This window comes from Cydia pomonella, chromosome 21 (genome assembly GCF_033807575.1).
Source record: "Cydia pomonella isolate Wapato2018A chromosome 21, ilCydPomo1, whole genome shotgun sequence".
Taxonomy (NCBI): Eukaryota; Metazoa; Arthropoda; class Insecta; order Lepidoptera; family Tortricidae; genus Cydia; species Cydia pomonella.
In genome coordinates, this window is record NC_084723.1 from 14,149,385 (window position 1) to 14,170,727 (window position 21,343).

At 40.7% G+C, this 21,343-nt stretch overlaps 2 protein-coding genes across 3 annotated transcripts; one reads left to right on the top strand and one right to left on the bottom strand.

Annotated features, from left to right (window-relative positions):
- The first annotated feature begins 24 nt into the window (after positions 1 to 24).
- On the top strand, positions 25 to 6,794 carry LOC133529690 (glutamyl-tRNA(Gln) amidotransferase subunit A, mitochondrial). Of its 2 annotated transcripts, XM_061867468.1 has the most exons (3): positions 25 to 239; positions 2,243 to 2,631; positions 3,767 to 6,794. In XM_061867468.1, the coding sequence occupies exons 1-3, from the start codon at positions 140 to 142 to the stop codon at positions 3,935 to 3,937; spliced, it is 660 nt and encodes a 219-aa protein (XP_061723452.1). In that variant the 5' UTR covers positions 25 to 139; the 3' UTR covers positions 3,938 to 6,794. The 2 variants fall into 2 exon arrangements, with proteins under 2 accessions (XP_061723452.1, XP_061723451.1); XM_061867467.1 differs by lacking the exons at positions 25 to 239; positions 3,767 to 6,794 and adding an exon at positions 271 to 1,916 and having other exon boundaries at positions 2,243 to 2,381.
- On the bottom strand, positions 6,730 to 17,492 carry LOC133529689 (cilia- and flagella-associated protein 206-like). The gene is made up of 12 exons (XM_061867466.1): positions 17,086 to 17,492; positions 15,799 to 16,040; positions 15,307 to 15,484; positions 14,537 to 14,711; positions 13,573 to 13,765; positions 12,555 to 12,702; positions 11,576 to 11,700; positions 10,698 to 10,840; positions 10,270 to 10,394; positions 9,675 to 9,784; positions 8,797 to 9,028; positions 6,730 to 8,081 (listed from the first exon to the last, which is right to left on the bottom strand). Exons 1-12 carry the CDS (start codon positions 17,405 to 17,407, stop codon positions 7,915 to 7,917), a joined length of 2,160 nt encoding a protein of 719 aa, XP_061723450.1. The 5' UTR covers positions 17,408 to 17,492; the 3' UTR covers positions 6,730 to 7,914.
- Between the last annotated feature and the right edge of the window lie 3,851 nt (positions 17,493 to 21,343).

Here is a 21,343-nt window from a genome sequence, read left to right on the forward strand (position 1 = left end):
TCATGACGCTCAACTGCGTTTAAATAACGGCCTTGAACACACTAGCAACTCCATTGTTGCGAGTTGCGAAGATTTGTCAAATTTTAAAAACCAAACGTATTTATTTCATTTATTTGTTTGTTGTGTGAAAGAAAAGAGAATGAGTCAAATCATGGAAAATACGTGTGTTAGTGGCGAAGAACTCATGAAACTACATTTACAAATAGCTGATAAGGATAAACAAGAACATTTAGCTACAGGTGAGTGAAAATCCTCGAAAATTTTATTATCGTTTGACATTATACAACAAAATTGAGAATACTCCACTAATTCTTTTAATGTTATGTCAACGTGTGCACAGTATCTGGTCGTATTATACGTCAGCTGTTGTATTTCTGATATTTCTAACCTCATGACGAGACTTTAAAAATTAATTCATTTTAAATTAAATCGTGCTAAAATGAATAAGTTAACAACTTACACCATAAAAGAAATACATAAAGCTTACCGCGATAAATTGCTGACGCCGACAAGTTTCGTAGACTTGTGTTTACAAAATGCAAAGCAAAACCGCGACTTAAATGCATTTGTGACTTTAACTGAAGACGTAGCTGAAAACCATGGAATTGAGAGTGAAAAACGGTTCTATATCGACAAGGAAACCAAACCTCTAGACGGCATTACCGTTGGTATGAAAGACAATTTCTGCACCAAAAACATACGTACCACTTGCGCATCGAACATGCTTTTGAACTTCGTACCAACGTATGATGCTACTGTATATTCAAGATTACGTGATTCAGGGGCTTGTCTGATAGGAAAATGTAATCTAGATGAATTTGCTATGGGCGCAGGCACTGTTGACTCAATATTTGGCCCAACTCGGAACCCTTGGGGGTATAAAGCCTGCTGGAGGATTGCTGGAGGCAGCTCAGGTGGCAGCGCTGTAGCAGTCAGCTCTGGAGCTTGTGTAGCTGCCATCGGATCAGACACAGGTGGTTCTACCCGAAACCCTGCAGCACTTTGCGGTATTGTTGGTTTAAAACCTACATATGGTTTAGTTTCAAGATACGGATTAATACCTCTTGTAAACTCAATGGATGTACCAGGCATTATGACTAGGAAAGTAGATGATGCTGTCAATATTTTAAACTGCGTAGCAGGGCCGGATGAATTAGATTCAACTACAATTAAAAGAGAATTCACTTCAATTACTTTGGATACCAATTTTGATATGTCAAAAATTAAGATTGGGATTCCTAAAGAGTACCACTGTCCAGGAATGTCAGAAGATATTGTAGATACTTGGAGATTAGTCACAAATCTGTTGGAGAATGAACAAGCAACGGTTCAAACAGTTTCCATGCCAAATACGTCAGTATCAATAACGGTATACTCAATTTTAAACCAATGTGAAGTCGCCAGTAATATGGCAAGATACGATGGAATACAATATGGACTTAGAACTAAAGAAGACTACTCAACTGAAGAGCTTTATGCTTCATCTCGCTCAGAAGGCTTCAACCAAGTTGTCCGATCTAGAATTTTCGCTGGTAACTACTTTTTACTAACAAGAAATTACGAAAAATATTTTATAAAAGCTTTAAAGCTACGCAGGATGATTGCAGATGATTTTAAGAAAGTTTTCAATGAAGTTGACTTGCTTTTGACACCAACAACATTGTCAGATGCACCTTTATTAGATGAATTTGTGTCGAAGCATAATCGGGATCAGTGTGCGTTCCAGGACTACTGCACCCAACCAGCGAATATGGCTGGAGTGCCAGCAGTTTCAATACCAATCCGCCTCTCAAAGAACAAGATGCCATTGTCCATTCAGTTGATGGGACCGAAGATGTCGGAAGAATTGCTTCTCAATGTTGCTAAGAGAATAGAGACGCTTGTTGATTTTCCTAGTTTAGAAGTAGTTTAATTTAGTAAATAAATTTATATTTAGATGTGATTTTTGTTTATTTATTACCTTCTCGTAACCTGTTTAACCTGCGTAACCCGTTTTCTACAACTTAGCCTGCTATTTAAGAATGCTGCAAAACTTCTCCATATAAGTTGCAGTTGGAATTGGAATTCGATCCAATGGTGTGCCTGTACTAAGTTTTTACTAGGTATTAATCTACATTACTGACAAACTAATTTCTTCCATTACTTCCACCTATATTGAAAGCAAGTTAGAGAACTTCTGTTAGTGATACTTTTAGTCAAATGATAATGGAGAGATCTTAGTTTTTTTTTTTCAATCCACCAGCCGCAGTAACGACGGAGACGCTCACAAAACTCAACATATCCATCGACGCCCTCCCTCAAAAAACGCAACAGCTCCTCCTAAAAGCTGCTCAACAACAAGCATTGGACATCGTCCAACTCGACCCAATCGCCATCTCCCTACGTCATTCTCGAGAACTCGCAGATGAACTAGACGACGAATACGAGCTCCTCAAACTTACACAAAAGAATGATGTGTTGCAAGCCAAAATAGACCGTAATAACAAGTTTATGGAGGAGTTGAGGAGGGAACTGGCAGGCTCGAGGGAGAGTTTGAGGAAGCAGAACCCTAATCCGGAGAATATTCAGGACTTGGTACGGCAGATGAGGCAGAAGGTGTTTGCTTATGAGGAGAGCTGTGAGTTGGCTAAGGTAAGAGCTAAAACCTGTTATGTTTGATTTAGATAGTCTAGGAAATCGGAAACTCGTAAGAACTAATAAGATGAAGAAATTTGCCATCGTTTTGTACTTTCTTGTCTATTTTTAGGGTTCCGTATCCAAAGGGTCAAACGGGATCCTATTACTGAGACTTCGCTGTCCGTCCGTCCGTCTGTCACCAGGCTGTATCTCATGAACCGTGATAGTTAGACAGCTGAAATTTTCACAGATGATGTATTTCTATTGCCGCTATAACAACAAATACTAAAAACAGAATAAAATAAATATTTAAGGGGGCTCCCATACAACAAACATATATTTTTTGCCGTTTTTATAAATAATGGTTCGGAACCCTTCGTGCGCGAGTCCGACTCGCACTTGCCCGGTTTTTTTATTTATATTATGAAGGCTGCGGGTGGACTCTTGTTTATCTGTAAGCTTTTTGGTGAAGAAAACTTTGTTAGGAAACCGGACTAAACCCAATAAAATTAATAAATAAATAAATATTATAGGACATTATTACACAAATTGACTAAGTCCCACAGTAAGCTCAATAAGGCTTGTGTTGAGGGTACTTAGACAACGATATATATAATATATAAATATTTATAAATACTTAAATACATAGAAAAAAACCCATATCCACTCAGGAACAAATATCCATGCTCATCACACAAATAAATGCCCTTACCAGGATTTGAACCCGTAACCATCAGCTTCGTAGGCAGGGTCACTACCCACTAGTGACTAGGCCAAACTGGTCGTTAAATAAAATACTATTACGATTACTTAGTGTTTTACCCAACTACGGCAAAATTGTGATGTGTAATTTAGCAATTTTATCTGCACCTATGTTTGTCTGTGGATTATTTTTGCTGTATGCACAGCATATTTTCTTTTGACCACTACATTTAATAGTAAACTTTATAAGAATGCATCAAGATTCATTTTGTACGGTCAAAGGTTTAATTAGGTGTCAGTCGATTCAACTTGGACAGCTTAGGTCACATTTATAGGTACAGACTTTTAATCATAATTAGATTCTGTATGACAAATAAATTACAGTCAGATAACATTTTACAACCATTTAACTTGTAACTTTTGTCAAGTAATGTATTATTTTTTCCAGGCAAAATTCAACAAACTCTCCATACCCGAAGCATGCTATCCCAAGTCCTTAGCGCTGCTGGCCTCGACCCTGGAGACCCTCAGAGCTGAAGCCCTGTCGCTGCAGCAGCGGGCTGAAGACATCACTCTCGCGAGAGAAGCGAGGGAACTCCTGAGTGCTACCAGGAGATAAAACACCTTCAACCTTATGTGACGGTAGAAGTTAATAGTAAACCTAATTGGAATATCAGTAGGTACGGTAGGTACCCCTTGTCAAGTATAGCCGACGGTGGCGTTCAAAAGCTCAAGAGTCCGTCATATTTTTATAAGAATTTGAAATCAATAATTGTCCCATAAAAATTTGTAATGAATAAGTAAATAGTAAAGTAGGTGATCACCTATCACTACCTACTTATATAACAATAACAATGTCCCCTGCCGCGTCTGTCTGTATGTTCGCGATAAACTCTGAAACTACTGAATGGATTTTCATATGCGGTTTTCATCTATTAATAGAGTGATCCTGGATTGGTTTTGGTGTATAATTTGTTAACGCGTGCGAAGCCGGGGCTAGTCGCTATTCCCAAAAAAGAATTTGAAATAGAGGTGTATTGTCAAAGAAAGCTTTCAAGCCACGTAAATTTACTGCCATCTTTCGACACATGATTAAGAACGCCGTTTGACTTTGATCCTTATTGTTTCACTGATATGTGTTCAATTTATTAAATATCAAAAAGTGGCGCCATTTTACCGGGCACAACTTAAAGATTATGGCGCCATCGCTCGAAACGATGCGCCGCCGCTTTGATATTTAACACGTTCACTGTCCCAATCTGAATAGGGTTTGTTTCCATCTACAAATCTTAGGACAGAATTGTATCCCAATAAATTCTTTTGGATTATAAGAACATGTTAAACTACTTTTAGGGGACCTGTAATGACCATATTTTTGTAAATATTGAATTTAAAATATCTTTTGGCACACGTCACGTGACCAAACTCGAAACGTCTTTGAAGATTCTGATGACGTCACAACTCTCGGATTGACACTGTTGACAGTTAGGCGATAAACAACAAATGACAAATGTCAGTTGACAGTTCGTATCTTCTACGTGTGTATGTAGTTATGTGTCAAACCGTAAACTGTGACGTCACACAATTTTCAAAGAGCGTTTTGGGCGCGAAAGCATCCGTCGAAATATATTTAGTTAATTTAACATATCCTCTTAAGGCCCAGCCATAGAAATGAAAAATCCAAAATTTGCCACTGAAATTTGAACCTATAGTGCACGGAATACAGTAGATTTTGTTTTGTTTGAAAATTGCACGAAACAAAACAAATGCAACTCTGTCCTAATTGAATATGATTTAAATTTCATCGAACTGAATAAGTCCTATAGGTAGGACCTTGGGCCTTACGAGGCTATTTAAAGCCGTTTTTAGTATAAAAGTTGAATTTTAGGGGCAACTTTTAGTTAATATAGAACGTAATATAAGCGTTTCAAAAAATTGGAAACAACCCTATTGTTAACCTTACGACTTTATAAAGGCTTGACCCATATACGGGGCACGGACAGTAAACGTGTTATTTAATCTGACACATATTAGTAAAATTATAAGGATCAAAGTCAAATGGCGTTCTAAAAGTTTTAATCATGAAAGATGGCAGTAAATTTACTGCGGCTACAAAATTTATTTTGACAATTCACCTCTATTTCAAATTCTTTGCTATTTCTAATAAGATCTGTTGTTGGCACCTTAACAACAGTTTTATGCAAGTGGTCATTTTCCTACAAAAATATGCCAATGACTTATTATACAAAGTTGGTGACAAAGCAACATGCAGCCTGCCTGATGGTGAGCAGTCTCCATAGCCTATAGTCTCATGTAACTCCACAAATGTTACATACATATTGCCAAGTCTGTAGTGTCTGTATTCAACGTGGTATTGTTTACTTATATTTATTTAAACTTTATTGCACAAAAGAAAACTTATCGCACAAAAGACGGACTTAATGCCAAAAGGCATTCTCTACAAGTCAGTCATATAATTTTGATGTAGTTTAAATTTTATACGAAAGCTTTCTATAGAAAGTTTTCTAGGTTTCCGTGGTACTACATTTTGAAGGATAACCGATGGATTTAAAAGGAAATAACACACTACCAGTCAAAAGTTTTAAGTTCATCCCGTGTTTTTTTGGTACAAATTAGTAACAAATTTCAAAACAATAACGGATCAAACCAATTTCGACATCCGACATGCAAAAAAAATCGCACAAAAGTACTCATTTAGTACCAAATAAAACTTTTTAACAAAAAATAAAACCGATTTCAAATATTACCAAAAGCGCCATAGATGTACCTATAACATTTGAAGAGTTCCCTCGATTTCTCCAAGATCTCTTTATGTATAGGGACCGTGCGCGTTGGAGGGTCTGCCATCTTGTGGTCTGAATCGGAACCATAAACAGGCACATGTAAACGTCCAAGTGTTTTCTTGTGCATAGTAGGTTCTGCCATCTTGTGGGCTACATCAGAACAATAAACATCACATTTACGCTTCGCGCCAAAAATCTGACAGCTCCTGTGCTGCCTCCTACAGTTCATGCACGCTCCCTATAATTAATAATTTAGCGTGTAAGTGCTTTGGTGTGATGGCATACTGTAAACTTGCAGTGTATTTAAGTGAATAAATGAATATATCAGACCCCGATTTGGTGCCAACGGGACCATCTCGGGGTTATACCCGTTCGATTAAAAAAAATATTTGAAAATCGGTTCACGATTCTCGGAGATATCGAGTAACATACATACAAAAAAACAGTCAAACTGAGAACCTCCTCCTTTTTTGAAGTCGGTTAAAAACAAGAGGTGAACTTAAACTTTTGACCGGTAGTGTAGGTACCTACATTTTATGTGAGCAGTTTTTATGAAATTCATTCATTACTATAGGTCTTATTTTAATATCATAAATAAGTAACACAATTTAACAATAACGATTTATTAAACAATGTATTAATGATTATTAAATAAGTATTTTCTAAAATCAACCTTGTTTACATAATTTCCTATATCTCTCCTGTAACCCGAACTTCATTTAGCTTATAAAGTTACCATCAGATATATCGGGACGGGCAAACTGCTCAAAAATATATGAGCACGCAATCTATCACATTGACAATAGAGGCGTGTTCAGATATTTCCGACCGAGCTTGCCGGGGACTTTAAAACTTTTACCCTTATGTTTCATCGAGCGCGCTCGTGTCGCCGCCTGTACGAAGTTACACGAAGTTTTGTCTTATTTCAGACTGCGGCTAAATGAGCTGGATATTGTATGTCTTATATCAGACTACAAGGTTAACATTGGACATTTTATACTGTCAGTATTGACAACCAGATTAGCTTGAACCCTAAATGGATCAGCAATTAAAGTCCGTGACCGACGTGGCCGTAGGTACATTGTATAACTCATTGAGAATTTGAAATAGAGGTGTATTTTAAGTAAAATTAGTGTAGCCACAGTAATTTACTGCCATCTTTCGACATATTATTAATACTTTTAGAACGCCAGAATCACTCGAAACGATGCTGCCATACCTTTGGCCTTTGATCTATTAGATGGCGACACTTATTGATATTTGACCCCCCTCATCCTTCCGGCCGATTTCGACCATGGCGACCATTTTGAGTCCTAGTTAGCTCGGCGCTCATGCGCCCGAAGATGGCTGACGTAGCCGATCTTCGAGGTGGACCCCCGCGCACATTGAGGACACCAGCTACGTGGTAGTGAATGGACGCAGATTGGCGTGTTTTCAGCTCGTCGCGTTTTCGAGGTCAGCATTACGTTGCTCCTCGAAATCGCGCACATTGCTCTGCACCAGCCTGCGCCACTCAGGACGATTTACTGCCAAACCTTCCTACTGAGAGGGCTCAATGTCACATATACATTTAACAAATATCAGTGAAAGAATAAGGATCAAAGTCAAATGGCGTTCTAAAAGTGTTTATCATGTGTCGAAAGATGGCAGTAAATATACTGTGGCTACAAAGTTTTCTTTGACAATCCACCTCTATTTCAAATTCTCTTTGATATGACATTAATGTACCAATACCAAGGCGGTTTGTCCTGTTTGTGCTAGTGGCGCTACCCAGAGTTTTGCGTAATATCCCCTAATATTTAAACCAGCGAAAATCGAGAGCTGAAAACCGCGTGCTTTTGACAGTGGCTGTGCTCATATTGATATCTCCTCCCTTCAGCTTGGTCTGTTCCTTGAAGTCGGTATCTGAGGGAGGCGTGCCTGGCTCGCACGGCCACGTGCACGCAGTGAAGGTTTGGACTGGAGAACGTAACATGTAAATGAATCGGTAGAACTAATTAATACAATCAGGCGTTACTTTGCGGAAATCCATACTAATTAAAACAAAAAAAATATTACTTTGCTAATCCGCGAAAAAAATGCTAGTCATCACTGCCAACCAGTTATACTTACTTACTTGCGTATTTTTACATGCAATTAATGATCCCACCCCAAAAATAAATATAACAAACCACTCTACGAGGCAGCCTCAGATGTTGACGGTCTGACGACCGACAACTGAATGAGCTCTCTAGAATGGTCGGCTATATTTACCTATACGTTGGCCATTCCCCCTACTGTGCAGTCTTCACGGGTTAACTTATAAACTCCAGACTTTTTTACGTTCTCAATCTTACCTTTCCCTCTCAGCCCCCAAATAAAGTTATTACTGAAGTCCGCAGTCACCCTCGTATCTTTCCTAGTCTTTCAAAGGCTTCAAGGAATTCACAACTTTCAGTCACATTTGTCACACGAGTAATAAGAGTAGATCTCTCACCTTCTAACTTCTCCGGATGACTCTTCTGAACAAAGTCCATCCAGTGCTGCCCGTACCCAACCTTCCCTCAGCCCCCAAATAAAGTTGTTACTGAAGTCCGCAGTCACCCTCGTATCTTTCCTCGTCTTTCAAAGGCTTCAAGGAATTCACAACTTTCAGTCACATTTGTCACACGAGTAATAAGAGTAGATCTCTCACCTTCTAACTTCTCCGGATGACTCTTCTGAACAAAGTCCATCCAGTGCTGCCCGTACCCAACCTTCCCTCTCAGCCCCCAAATAAAGTTGTTACTGAAGTCCGTGGTCATCCCCGATTCTTTCCTAGTCTGGTAACACTTGTCCCGGGGCTCGACGGTCTGACAGTGGATCTCGGAGCGGAGGTGGCTGTAGTTGGTTTGGGTGGATTTGGTACGGCAGTTCACTATTGACGCCTGAAAATTTTAGGAGATAATGAAGTCTTAGTTGAACTCAGGGATCGGAACCGGTTTTTTGCAAAAACATCGAAATAACCATATATTTCGGTTTATTTTATACTCAAAATGTAGGACTCGGTTGTGTTTTTAGATAACGACTTCGTATTATTAGATTGCCCGATTAGGAATGAAATAATTAACAAAGAACGAAAAAATACCGTTTTCGTTCCCATACAAAAAATACCGGTTTCCGATCCCTGGTTGAACTCTGTTGTCTTAAGCTAAATATTGCCCAATCTATCTAAGAGTGCTCTTTCGCTCAGTAGGCCTAGCACGTGTGCACCGCAATAATATCTCGCGCGCGAGATAAGACTATCCGTCTTTTTTAAAACTAGGTTTATTAATTAGGGATGTGTGGTCTATCTCACGTGCGAAATACTGTCCCAGTGGACTCCTACTAAACCTTACTGGTGGTACCTATCAGTAGTGCGATAGACAATAACCAAATTTAGGACTGTAACTGTGGACCACAGGATCAAAACCAAAATTTCCACAGGCTGAGGATATGTTGCACAGGACCGTACTTAGTAGCGATAGATGAGGTAGGCCTATCTTATTCCTCAATACACCTGTGTTTGATAGATAGATACGTCTCTAAATATACCCATTGACAAGCGCGCCGCTTCCACTCCCACAAATCCCAGTGGTAGTTCTTCTCCTTGTATTCGGGTATCGGGTGCGCCTCCGTCTGGATTTCCTTCTCGTGCACCTTGACTGTAACACGCAGAGTAAGCGATCACTACCTATATTATCGTGGACATCCTCGGCATGTTATAAGTAGTTACTGTTACGATAGCAGTGGACCTAACTAGAGACCGATTTACCAATAGGGGGGAGTCAATCGATATGAAAAGCCGACCGAATAGTCCGTTTTTTGACAGCCCTTCGGATCTTGGAACTCGAGTTGTACATGTAGGTGTAAAGACCGCTAAGCTAAAGTGAGACTGGGCGGTGGGTTAAAATTGTTACCGAGTGGGACCCACGGAACACCATCGATGGTGCAGGCAGACCGAAAAGGCGATGGCGCGACGCATTTTATCCGGTTGAGTGGAAGAAAGAAGGGTAGGACTTTGCCCAGCAGTGGGATAGTAAATTAGGCTACCTAAAAAATATATGATGCTGATGACATGATGACTGCTGTCGACAGTGTATTCTCTAACTAAACGAATATTGCCAGTTTGTGTTTACATTATACTTACTCTTCTTCACATACTTGACGACCAGACTATCCACGTCTCGCACATTGTAAACAGCCTCCCAAATGTTGAGCAGATTGATGACATGAGGGTTGTTCCGGGCGTAGTCCAGGACCTCGTTCACGTAGCTATAGAAAAATGTTGTAGCAAATGAAGGTACGCTAGTAACTCTTTTTGTATCGTGCTTCTCTCAGATAAGGGTTTGATTATCGAAATCTCAAAACTCATATTCCCAGTTGTTTCCAACTGCCTAATGGGACTAGATTAGCAGAAAGTAATCTGTGGACGCTCCCTCATGACTGAGGATCGTGGTCATCGGTGGATGCTCCACACCTGGATTTTATGATCTGTCTCCGAAAGCAATCACTAATAATTATATATGTCGTCTCTAGCCGGCTGTGTTAGTCAAAGGGTAAGGAATCATGTCATACCGCTGCGGTTCCTTGCTAAACTGCGTCGCCATCTTGACGGAGCAGAACGCAAACCGGCGGCCGCCATGTTTGATGAGACCGAACCGCGGGTTGCCGGGGACGAGCGCCCCAGCGCATAAACAGAGAGCGCAGAATCCGAGGTACTGGAAAAAGGAAATTAAAATATAAAAGCCTTATTTTCTAGACCCATTCACTACGTGCGTGAATCTTTTACGCGCAAGTGTCGAGCCGATCTCCAAATCTCTTGCACCTTGAATTCGCGACTTGTTCCTCTTCGTTTGTCGGTTTTTGTGCTGCTTCCTTCCCGACTTTCGCTGCGCATGATTCGCACGGTAAGGGCCATAACTCATTATCAACTGAACATCTAGCGACCTTCAACAAGGAGGAGTTTTGGCCGAGGAGTGTCAAGTTTCGGCTGTTCCGCGGCCGGCTCCGAGACTGCGGGGTTGCGTAATGCATCGCAACCATAATGTTATTTTTAGTTTTTAATTGTAAAATATATTGTTATAATATGTATGTTAGTTTTTAAGATATTTATTTATGGGCCACTAGTTGCCTGAAGGAAATGTTTTCATTCATTCATTAATACTCTCACCCGGACAACATGGCGGCGCGGCGCCACCACGGCGCACCAGCCGCGCACACGTACATATTTATTTATACATGGAGCTATAAGAGATATACTAGATATAAGGAGCGGGAGATTCACACACTGACTCCGCTATTATTCACACTAACTTCATAGTATCAAATTTTTTTGATGTTTCATAAAGAATAGAAGGTACCTAGCTATAGTTTGATTGGTTGGTACATTACGGTGACGAGGTTTCTGTGGCACAGATGTTAAAATTAAATAAATACTGTAATGTATACGCTACCTGCGTATGCTTCTCGCTGGTTAACGGAGTATCTTGCACGTAGTACCTCAAGGCCCCCATGCTTAGTCGCTCCTCAATGCTGATGGTTCGCGACATACGCTCCTGATCAGTCGTTATTATCTTGCCTGTCAAAACAGATACCTACATTTATGTTTTTAGTTGTAGAGATGTCATTACAATTTTTAGCCCTTTGAACGCCATAGTATTACTAATAGTATACGGGAAAAGCATCGTTAGCTGTTTATTGGTAGGTATCCGGTTCGAAGGACCAATGTTCAGCGGAGATCTAGTGGCTGGTTCCGTTGAAGGGCGAAGTACAGAAAGCCGTCTTGATGGTCACATGATTTAATAATTATAGCACGGAAATATATTTATGCACTTAACATTTGACGACGACGACCTGTCTGGCCTAGTGCTTAGTGACCCTGCCTATGAAGCCGATGGTCCCGGGTTCAAATCCTGGTAAGGGCATTTATTCGTGTGATGAGCATGGATATTTGTTTCTGAGTGATGGATATTTCTATGTATTTAAGTATGTATTATATATTTCGATGTCTAAGTACCCGCAACACAAGAGCTTATGTGGCTTATTGTGGGACTTAGTCAATTTGTGTAATAATGTCCTATAATATATATTTATTTAATATTTATTTATTTACATGGCGACAGATTCCCCGACCGTCGAGAACGGAGCAAGCGTAAGAACGAATGCATGAATGAATGAATATTCCTGTTGGAGTTGCCAACATACGAGTCCCTACCTGTCATTAAATGTTGCCCCCTAAAACCCGATGTCCGATTATATTATACAAGGCACCAGTGGCGGATCGTTCAAAGAACTCGATTCCCACCGGCTTGTCTAATTTCAGCCTGTTGAGTACTTTCATGATCGGTTCATAGAGAAAAGGAAATCAAAATTAGCTCCGGGTTCCCTACGAATATTTGTGACGCGCCGCCACTGCAAGGCACATCATGTTACCTGCTAACATGATGTCCAAAGTATCCGAGGGCATCTGCATTTGACCTTGAAGGTTGGCCAAGGCGGACATAACACGGTTCACAGTGGAGACGAGGTACATGATGTTCTGCATGCCGCGCCACGTGTGCCAGAGGCGGCCGAATAGAGGCTGAAAGATAATAAAATGGAGGCTAAAGCGGATTAAGAGGAATAAATCCACATTTTTTAAGACTGCTTTTCTAAGGTGCTTTTGTAGCGACGTTAGAAAAAATATTTAAATTTAGTATTTTGTTGGTAGGTAATAATATATGAAAATATTTAGGTAAATCTCCTCTAACAAGTCTGCTCAAACTTTGAAATACAAGATTTAAGTTACCGAGTCTGATTCACTTCGTGCATTTAAATGCAAAAAATATCGGGCGCCATTTCTAACGTCTTAACCCATACGCCTGCGAAAGAAGGATAGCTCCACAGAAACTTGGTCTGTGCATAGCTCACAAAAACCACTGTAATCGCATCGCGGCACAGCCACTTTATATATTATTTGATGGCAGCGTGTAGATTCTCCAGCGCCTCCCTCACTCGCTCTACGTAAAGGTTAGCGTTGGACACCATTAGCTCCACATCGCTGATCAAGTGATCACTGATATTACTTAACGTCCAAACCCATACTCACGCGAAAGAAGCTAACGAAAACCACAGCAATCGGCACAGCCGCTTTATATTTAATGACGGCAGTATGCAAGTTTCCAGCGCCTCCCTACTCGTTCCATGTACAGGTTGGCGTTAAACACCAACAATTTTACGTCGCTGAGCAGTCTTCGAATTATCACGTAACAGCGAAACCCATACTCATGCGAAATAAGCTTATAAAAACCACAGCATTCACAGCAACAGGCACAGCTGCCTTGCACTTAATGGTTGCATGTAAATTCTCCAGCGCTTCACGATCGCTCCACGTACAGATTGGCGTTAGACACCATCATCGGATATTGCTTAATGTCCAAACCCATAATCATGCGAAACGAAACATGCTTACGAAAACCACAGCAACTGGCACAGCCGCCTTATATTTAACAGCTGCATGCAAGTTTTCCAGCGCTTCTCTCACTCGATCCACGTACAGGTTGGCGCTGGACACCATCAGTTCTACGTCGCTAAGCAACCTTCGGATTATCACTTCGTACTGACGGTTGAAGGCCAGAAGGTTGAATATGTGTTGGTAATTCTCTCTGGAAATGGAAAGAGGAGGTTAATTTGTTATTTAACTACTTGGTACTTAAGAGAAGAGAGAAGGCACTTCGGGTATATTCTGCGCCGGCTCTCAGTCTGCTCAAAGCAGTTAATCGCATATCGGTTATCAATTTCCGCGCGACGGTGACGCATGAATCGCTATCGAAGTATCGACCTATTACTTATATTACCTATTTCGCAATATGTCCCAAACGCAGTAAGCCTGCTGTTTGTCCATTTCGCGATACGCCTAATTACCATTGAGTAGCTCGATCTACGCCCTAAACGCGTTTGTTCCGCATAGCGAAATTCCTAGTCGTCTAATCCCCCCTCCAAGTGTAATGTTTTTAGGAAATTACAATTAGTCAATAGGTAGATTAGGTTCGTTAGGGCGGGGCTCCGTCTAAGTTACGTTTAAGAGGAAATGCTTTTGGAAAAGAAACTATTATAGGAGAAGTAACGCTAGTTTCGCTTTTGGATAAAAACTTAATACATACTTAAGTGTAATGCAAGAGGCCTAAGTCTTCTTGTGCTAGATTCGCATTTGGACAAAAACTCATTAGGCCTAAGTCTCAGTGCGACTATTTCTCGGTTGGTCTAGGCATAAAGCGAATAAGTCACGCTACGTTTTAGGCAGACCCGTACAAAAGGCAACGCACGACGTGGTGAAAATATGAACAGAACAAGCATATGATACGTAAAAGAGCAAGAGAGAGGTAACAACATGTGCTAAGCCGACACACGTTTTCTTTGTCATATAACTGACTTACAAAGAGAGTTCCGTGTCGTCCGGTAACTTTATCATCACGTTCCCTGTCTCACTCTCAACTGCTATGGTATCTTCAATGGCTGCTGTGAGGGTATTCACTCGTTGCATCACTCCGAATAGCGAATTGGATAGAGCGGCGAGGCAGGCTTTGCCAGCATCCACTAGGTTGAAAGGCACTGGCGAGAGCAAAATATTTCTTTGATTATAATTAAGGTTTGACCAGAACCAGAAGATAATTACTACAATGTAATCACCTGGTTTGGCATGTTGAAGTAAAAGTACCTATCTATTTTATACATGTTAGTTCTAGTTATTATATCGGTTTCCAAAATGATACTGATCTATCAGTGCCAAAAGTGACATTTCTTCAACCAAAAAAGTCACTTTTGACTCTGACAGATCTGTATCATATTGAAAACAAATCTTATAACTAAAACAGGAATTGGCCTGATTGTAATATCTTTTAACCAGAAACACAGCCGCTTGATCGTCGGCATAACAGTTAGTCTTAAGTAAGTAATAAGCGTAGGTACTAGAGTACCTAGAGCTAAAGTCTTTCTACAAACATTTGAGTGAATCTCTAAGTACGGTCTCATTGCAGTGGCGAACGACCATGGTCGCGTTTAGCGGGGCGTCCAAGGGATTTGTAGCGTGAGCACTGAAGCCACTCGAATATATTTGCATTTTAACTTAATTATGGTTGCTGCTATATATTAGCCGCCACGTCAGACGCCTCCCGCACGCGAGCGTCCAATTAGTTTGTATCCTTACGGTCCGGTATCTGATCGCCGCCCTTCTTGCAGTCTCGGTTAAAAAGCCGCACGCCGGACACAATGGCCAGCAGCTCTGTCAGCTGCTCTTTCTTCTCCGAGCGAGGCAGTGCCACGAATAGTTGTAAGTCTTCTAGAGAGAACACGCTCTCTAGCGCGGCCATGCCTTCTTTCAAGGTCTGAAAACAACGACGTAGCTGGAATCTAGGAAAACTATTAGTCCAGGATCTTAATTCTGCTCAATTCATATACCTAGTAGCCGATTATAGGTAGACGGTCCAATGATTCTTCTTTAATGTGGAAATGGAGCGTAATTCAGATTTTACGATTTGTAAACATTTTGATGTTGTTCTGATACGACCGTGACACGACTCAGGCGCGCACCAACAAGCTTGAGCCATTGTATCAAAATTTTACAATCTTAAATCACTTGATCAGATATCCACTGGTCCCAAGCTCGATCGTTCTACGTCTACAAAAATTCCAAACTCACCATAATCATCCCGGGATTCCCTAGCCCACTAGCTAATATAATATAAATCGAGATCTTCCGAAACAGCTTCTTGAACTCCGCCTCATCGCCCTGCTCCGGGTCTCCCTCCAAGATCTCTGTGACGAGCGGTCGAAGGGTGGTCTCAATGGAGTCTAGGTGTTTGTCGATCAGGTTGGGAAGTTTGTCGTAATTGGTTTGGATGATGAATTGCATTTTGAGCGTGTTTATTGTTGTTTGGTCGCCTGAAAATGAGGAATTCTTGGGATTTTGGTATGTCCTCCTCCTTAGAATCCTGTCCAGCAGTAGCGGGGCAAGGCCAAAATTTGGTGTGGGCAAGGTACAGTCAAAAGTTTTAATTTGAGACCCATTTCGTACTTGGTCACAGTAACAATAGTATGAGGTCCCTAGCGACTTTCATGTTGTTTGTCACTGTGACAAACAACATGAAACGAAATAGGTTAAAATTTTAATTTTTTGACTGTACGATTAGTGAGGCCCTCTGGTGGCGCAAGATAAAACGAATATTTTTTAACATTGCATCCGAGTTATATGTACGTATTTGAGGCGTGAGGCTCCTCGAACCGCGAGGCCGTAGGCGGTTGCTCACGTCGCCCACGCCTCTAGCACCGCCTATTGGCTGTCTAGGCACCGAACTAACATACCGAATTAATTAAAAGTTACTATGTCTTCGATATTTATAGTTTCTGAGGGTCATTCGTTCCTCTATTTGCCTCTCTATTGCTCCTGCTTCGGTACTCGAATGATGGAGAGGCATATAGACGAACGATGTGGTTTGCGGGATTTTGGCTATGCCCGTTCTTTGTAAAAAGTATATGTTAAATATACCTATAGCGCTTCACATGCAGCCTTCCTAATTTTAGTAACTGGCGACTGGGACGCAGCTATACGATAGACATATCTTGCATACGTCTTCTACGTATTAGTGCATCCCTGTTGTCTGGGCTACAACCGCGAAAATCGAAGTTCGTCAATTGCGGGCATTTTTCTCTGTCACTCTAATTACGTCTTGTTGAGAGTAAAAGAGAAAGATCCCGGCAATTTGCGTAATTCGGTTTTCGCGGTAAGTCCCCTGTTACTGAATTAAGTAAGGTGTGTGAAGCCCTTCTTAGGGTGGTATTCCACCTCTCCAACTTCTTCGTCCAATGTGCATTTTCGTCTCACATTTTGCTTAGTGAGAGAAGAGAATGAGACGCAATTCTCATTGCATTCGAGCTCATTTAAGATGCAATCAGGAAAGTGCTAAGATAAGAAAGAAGTGGTACTTACCAGTCATCATAGAAACAAATTCATTGACAAAATATTCCAAATTATCCCTATTCAATGTCTTCGTAAACAGCTTCCCATATTTCGGGTTCAGCAACAATAACTCAATCATATAAATAACAAATTCATGTTCAACTTGAACATTATGCGTTTGGCAATTCCTTGTTATTTCATTTGCCATGTTCTTGATTATATTTTCGTTACACGCCATGGTTGTAAATTGGTTAAAAAAATGTGCAAAAGTCGGTCGAAATTGATTGAATGATTTGGTTGCTATGGTGACGAAAATGTTGTCAAGATTATGGAAGGTAGAGACAAGGAACATTTCCTTAGGCAGAACTGTTGCAAAAGTGTCCAGCTGTCAGCTATAAATAATAATTCCAAATCTCTCCAGAGTAGCGCTAGAGTAGCTATAGTTGGTCAAACCAATTTGTCAGTTAATAAGAACAAAGAAAACTATACTCGTCCTTTTTTTTGGGTGCTAGTACTAGTGTAAAACAAAGATAGTATGATTCTCTCTGTCTATGTTGACATGAGATCGTCCTTTGACAAACTATAAGAACCTAGGCGTTATTGACGGAGTGAAGTGCGCTGTCTATGATTAATTTTTTTTTTCAAGTATTCTAGTTATTGTAGCGCCAACTATTTATGGATTTCTGTCGGACACTTTTTGGTAGGTATATGGAGATTCTGTTCCTTGCCTCTCAGTGGCGTTATGGCGTAGCGTGCCTTGGCGGGGCCCCGTATAAAAATTTGTTTGGGGGCCCTTAGGAAGGGTAAAGATTTCTCACAAAAACGCACGTTGGGGGCCCCCGTATAATTGATACGGCAGATACGGCGGTAGCTACGCCCCTGTTGCCTCTACCTTCCATAGTCAAGATGTTTGATACACAGTTACCATAGAGTTAGATGAAATGTGATATTTTAAATTTGCACACGGCGCATGCAGCTTTCACATGTCAAGCCGCAGCCGCTGCGTCGATATTTGTGGAGTCGCCTTTAAGAGCTTACCCCTGTCGGAAACCTCGGCCAATGGTCATACTTATTGTATGGACTGATATTGCACCGTCTGGGCTATCGAAATAGCTGCCAGCTTTGTCTGACCTTAATGATGTTGATCAATGCTTTATTAAACCTGAAAATGAAGCATTTCGCGACTTTGTGAATGCTATTTTATCTAATACCTTTCATATCAACGCATGACAAAAGAACTTAAGAAAAAAAAAAGAAAAAAAAACTGCTTTCCATTTTTAAATTAAAGAAAAGTTCATTGGTTCGGGCAAGATTCGAACTTGCGACCTATCGGAATACCGGTCCAATCGCATTACCAACTGAACTACCCGAAACGCTGAATAGCCGAAGCTGGGTGGTTAGCCAACGTCCCAATTGTTAACGCTCCGCAGCGTAGCAGTCATCTCTATCTGTCCATATTAGTGCGATAGTGACAATTGCGTTTCGTTCGCTACGGAGCGTCAACGATTGGCACGTTGGCTACGCACCCTAATGAGCTAACGGTGAATTGCATTCTTCCTTCCATTTTTTTTCGGTCGCAGACGTAACTGCATATTAAAAAATAGCTTAGACTGCTGTATTTTTTATTAATCTCGTCTTATTCCCAAATTTTATCATCTTATGATAGATTTTTATATGACGAACTAATAAAACAAACATTACTTTTATAGACTTTATTTCGGTCAAACTCGTCCCAAAAGGACAATAATTATACTCTATCTAGCGAACTAGATTCACAAACCTGTTTGCAACTGGCTTATCCATTACATTTTATCAGAGACCCATAAATAATACAGAATGCTAGTCCCCTTCTACAATTGTCATTGACAGTGCCGGATTAAGACATTTTGATGCCCTAAGCATTTCTAGACCATGGTGCCCCCTCATCAAGATTCCATTGAATTTTCTTGGTAAATTAAGTGACGTTTATTGCCGCATTACTGCTGAGAATAGAATTTTCAATCCAACACATCATTTTATCACGGAAATTGACAGTACTGCAGCAGTAATGTTCCAACAGTATGTAAGGTCAAGTGTTAGCAAATTGAAGATCGTGCTTCGCATAAGGCCGGAGGCGAGCCAACCAATGTCCAAGTGTGAGAAGACATAAAAGGCATAGGCCGTACTCCGCACAGCGTTTTGCAACCTCTAGAGCTTTCCTGCGAAGCTCATTCATGTGAGAGCAAAGGCAGAGCTTCAGTAGGAGCTTAGCCATTGGCCATTGGTTCTTGTCAGGACAAGAACCAATGGCCACAAGTGTCTTAAATAGCAAATTATTGTTTACGAAAACGGGACTTAATAGGGTAAGTTTTAAAATTACCACTGACCCGACGTTTCAAAAACGGCGTTGTCCCCATGGTCTCGGAGAAGACTGGGTAAAGTCGACATCATTATCTTGACGTTGGAGGTAATTTTAGAACTTAATCAAACGCGATTAAGTCCCGTTTTCTTAAATAATAATGTGTCACAATTAGGCCAATAAAATTAGATTTTTTCGAATTTGTCCTAAAATTCCGTGTAATCCGAGTTTGCTCCATTCCAGGAGGTGTGCATAAATGTTTCCTCTTTTTCAGTTTTTTTTGCTTGAAAATCGAAAACGGTACGTCCGGCGGAAAATTTGTTCTAATTATGATTAAAACTGATATCTGAGGATCCGAAATGTTATTTAATTATGTTCTTGCAATAAAACATATTGATTTATTGAAGGTACCCTAATATGTATTCCTAGTCTAAATTGTATAAAAAGGTCGACATTTATTATTTTTGGTAAAAATCATGTTAAAAATCCAAAAACGCCTTCTTACCATGCAGTGTCTAATCCACGAACTGTCGTATGCCCTTCAAAATCAAGTGGTTTCGAAAGGAAAAAAATATCTCCTAAGGATCCCAAAATGTATGCATACCCCCTGGGATGGAGCAAACTTGGATTACACGCATTTAGAATGAAATGAAAGTATTACAACATTTTCCAGCTTGCTGGGAATTAATTCCTCAAAACGCTATTTTTGGATCTAATTTGATTGGCCTAAATCGTGAAAGTTTAAATCAGTGTTTTTAAAGGCAAAGTCTAAGGCTGAGCTTTTCATAAGGCTGAACGCTCGGAGCGTTCGATCGGCGCTTACGGATGAGGCATGGATGAGGCCAAAGGTCGAGCTGGAAGAAAGCATTTGAATTTGACCACTGGCGAGGTATGAATGGCTGAACGTCCGGAGCGTCCGATCGCGGTGGGTTATCATACGATACAACTGATGGCGAGGTGTGAGCAAGGCAGAAGGCCCAGCTTCGAGAGAGGACAGCTTAGATTTGGATCCATGTTAAGTGAAAGTAAGGCAGTTTGCACAAAGTAGCGTCGCATAAGACCTAACGCCGAACTGCAATAGAGTGGCTTGAAATCGAACCTATGGTATCACGGTTCTCCTACTGCTCGGCCTTTGGCTTAAGTGGAAACCGAAACTTAATAAGTTGCTTTTGGTTTTGTGCCTTCGCGGGGCCCTTTATAACAGTTTGACAATTAGGTCGCAGGATCGTGGTTCTGCAGCAACTCGGCCAGGCCGACACATCTGGCGTGCAAGAGAGCAAAATTCGCTACAAAATCGGTAATCTACGTCGACAAAATCGGTTGGCCACAAGCCCGACGGTAAGATATTTTGGCTATGAGCTTTGAGGGCCTCCGCGAAGGGTTGGAGATGTGCTTACGTGTCCTCACTCTATTACGACCCCGTTATTAGATGGGTACTTGCACACGTCAAAGTCGACAAAAAATTTCGTGTACATAAGTACTACGACTGCGATGCAGCCTGCGCGTTTTTTTCCTACGATTTTGGTGCCCCCCTAGACGTGGTGCCCTAAGCAAGTGCTTATTTTGCTTAATGGTTAATCCGGCACTGGTCATTGATAATATACTGTGGCAAACCCACTTTGCCAGTAGAAAAAGGCGCAAAATTTTAATTTTGTTTGGGAAGATAACCCTTCGCAATTTATTGCCTTTTTCTGACGAAAATGGCTTGCCAAACTATATAAGCGAAAGTCAAAACGCTATACAAAAAAAATTTGGAGGAACGCACAATTTTAGAGAAGTAGTCTATGTTATTTATTTATCTCTGATCTTAATTTAACACTAATTATGTTCCAAAAATAGGTACTTATATTAATTGTGGCAACACTTTAGGCCCTTAACAATACAACCTGTAAATAATGCAGCAACATTTTATCCATAAGGTCTCATTCTTGCTCTATTCTATGTGACAGT

What these genes read in the sequence shown, in the direction of transcription:
- LOC133529690 (XM_061867467.1), top strand. Translation starts at nt 440, where the DNA reads ATGAATAAGTTAACAACTTACACCATAAAAGAAATACATAAAGCTTAC.
- LOC133529689 (XM_061867466.1), bottom strand. Translation starts at nt 17,407, where the DNA reads ATGTTCCTTGTCTCTACCTTCCATAATCTTGACAACATTTTCGTCACC. An exon ending in TTTGGACATCATGTTAGCAG is followed by an intron (nt 11,701 to 12,554) that starts GTAACATGATGT and finishes CTGTTTTGACAG; the next exon opens with GCAAGATAATAACGACTGAT. An exon ending in TCATCCGGAGAAGTTAGAAG is followed by an intron (nt 8,082 to 8,796) that starts GTGAGAGATCTA and finishes TACGTTCTCCAG; the next exon opens with TCCAAACCTTCACTGCGTGC.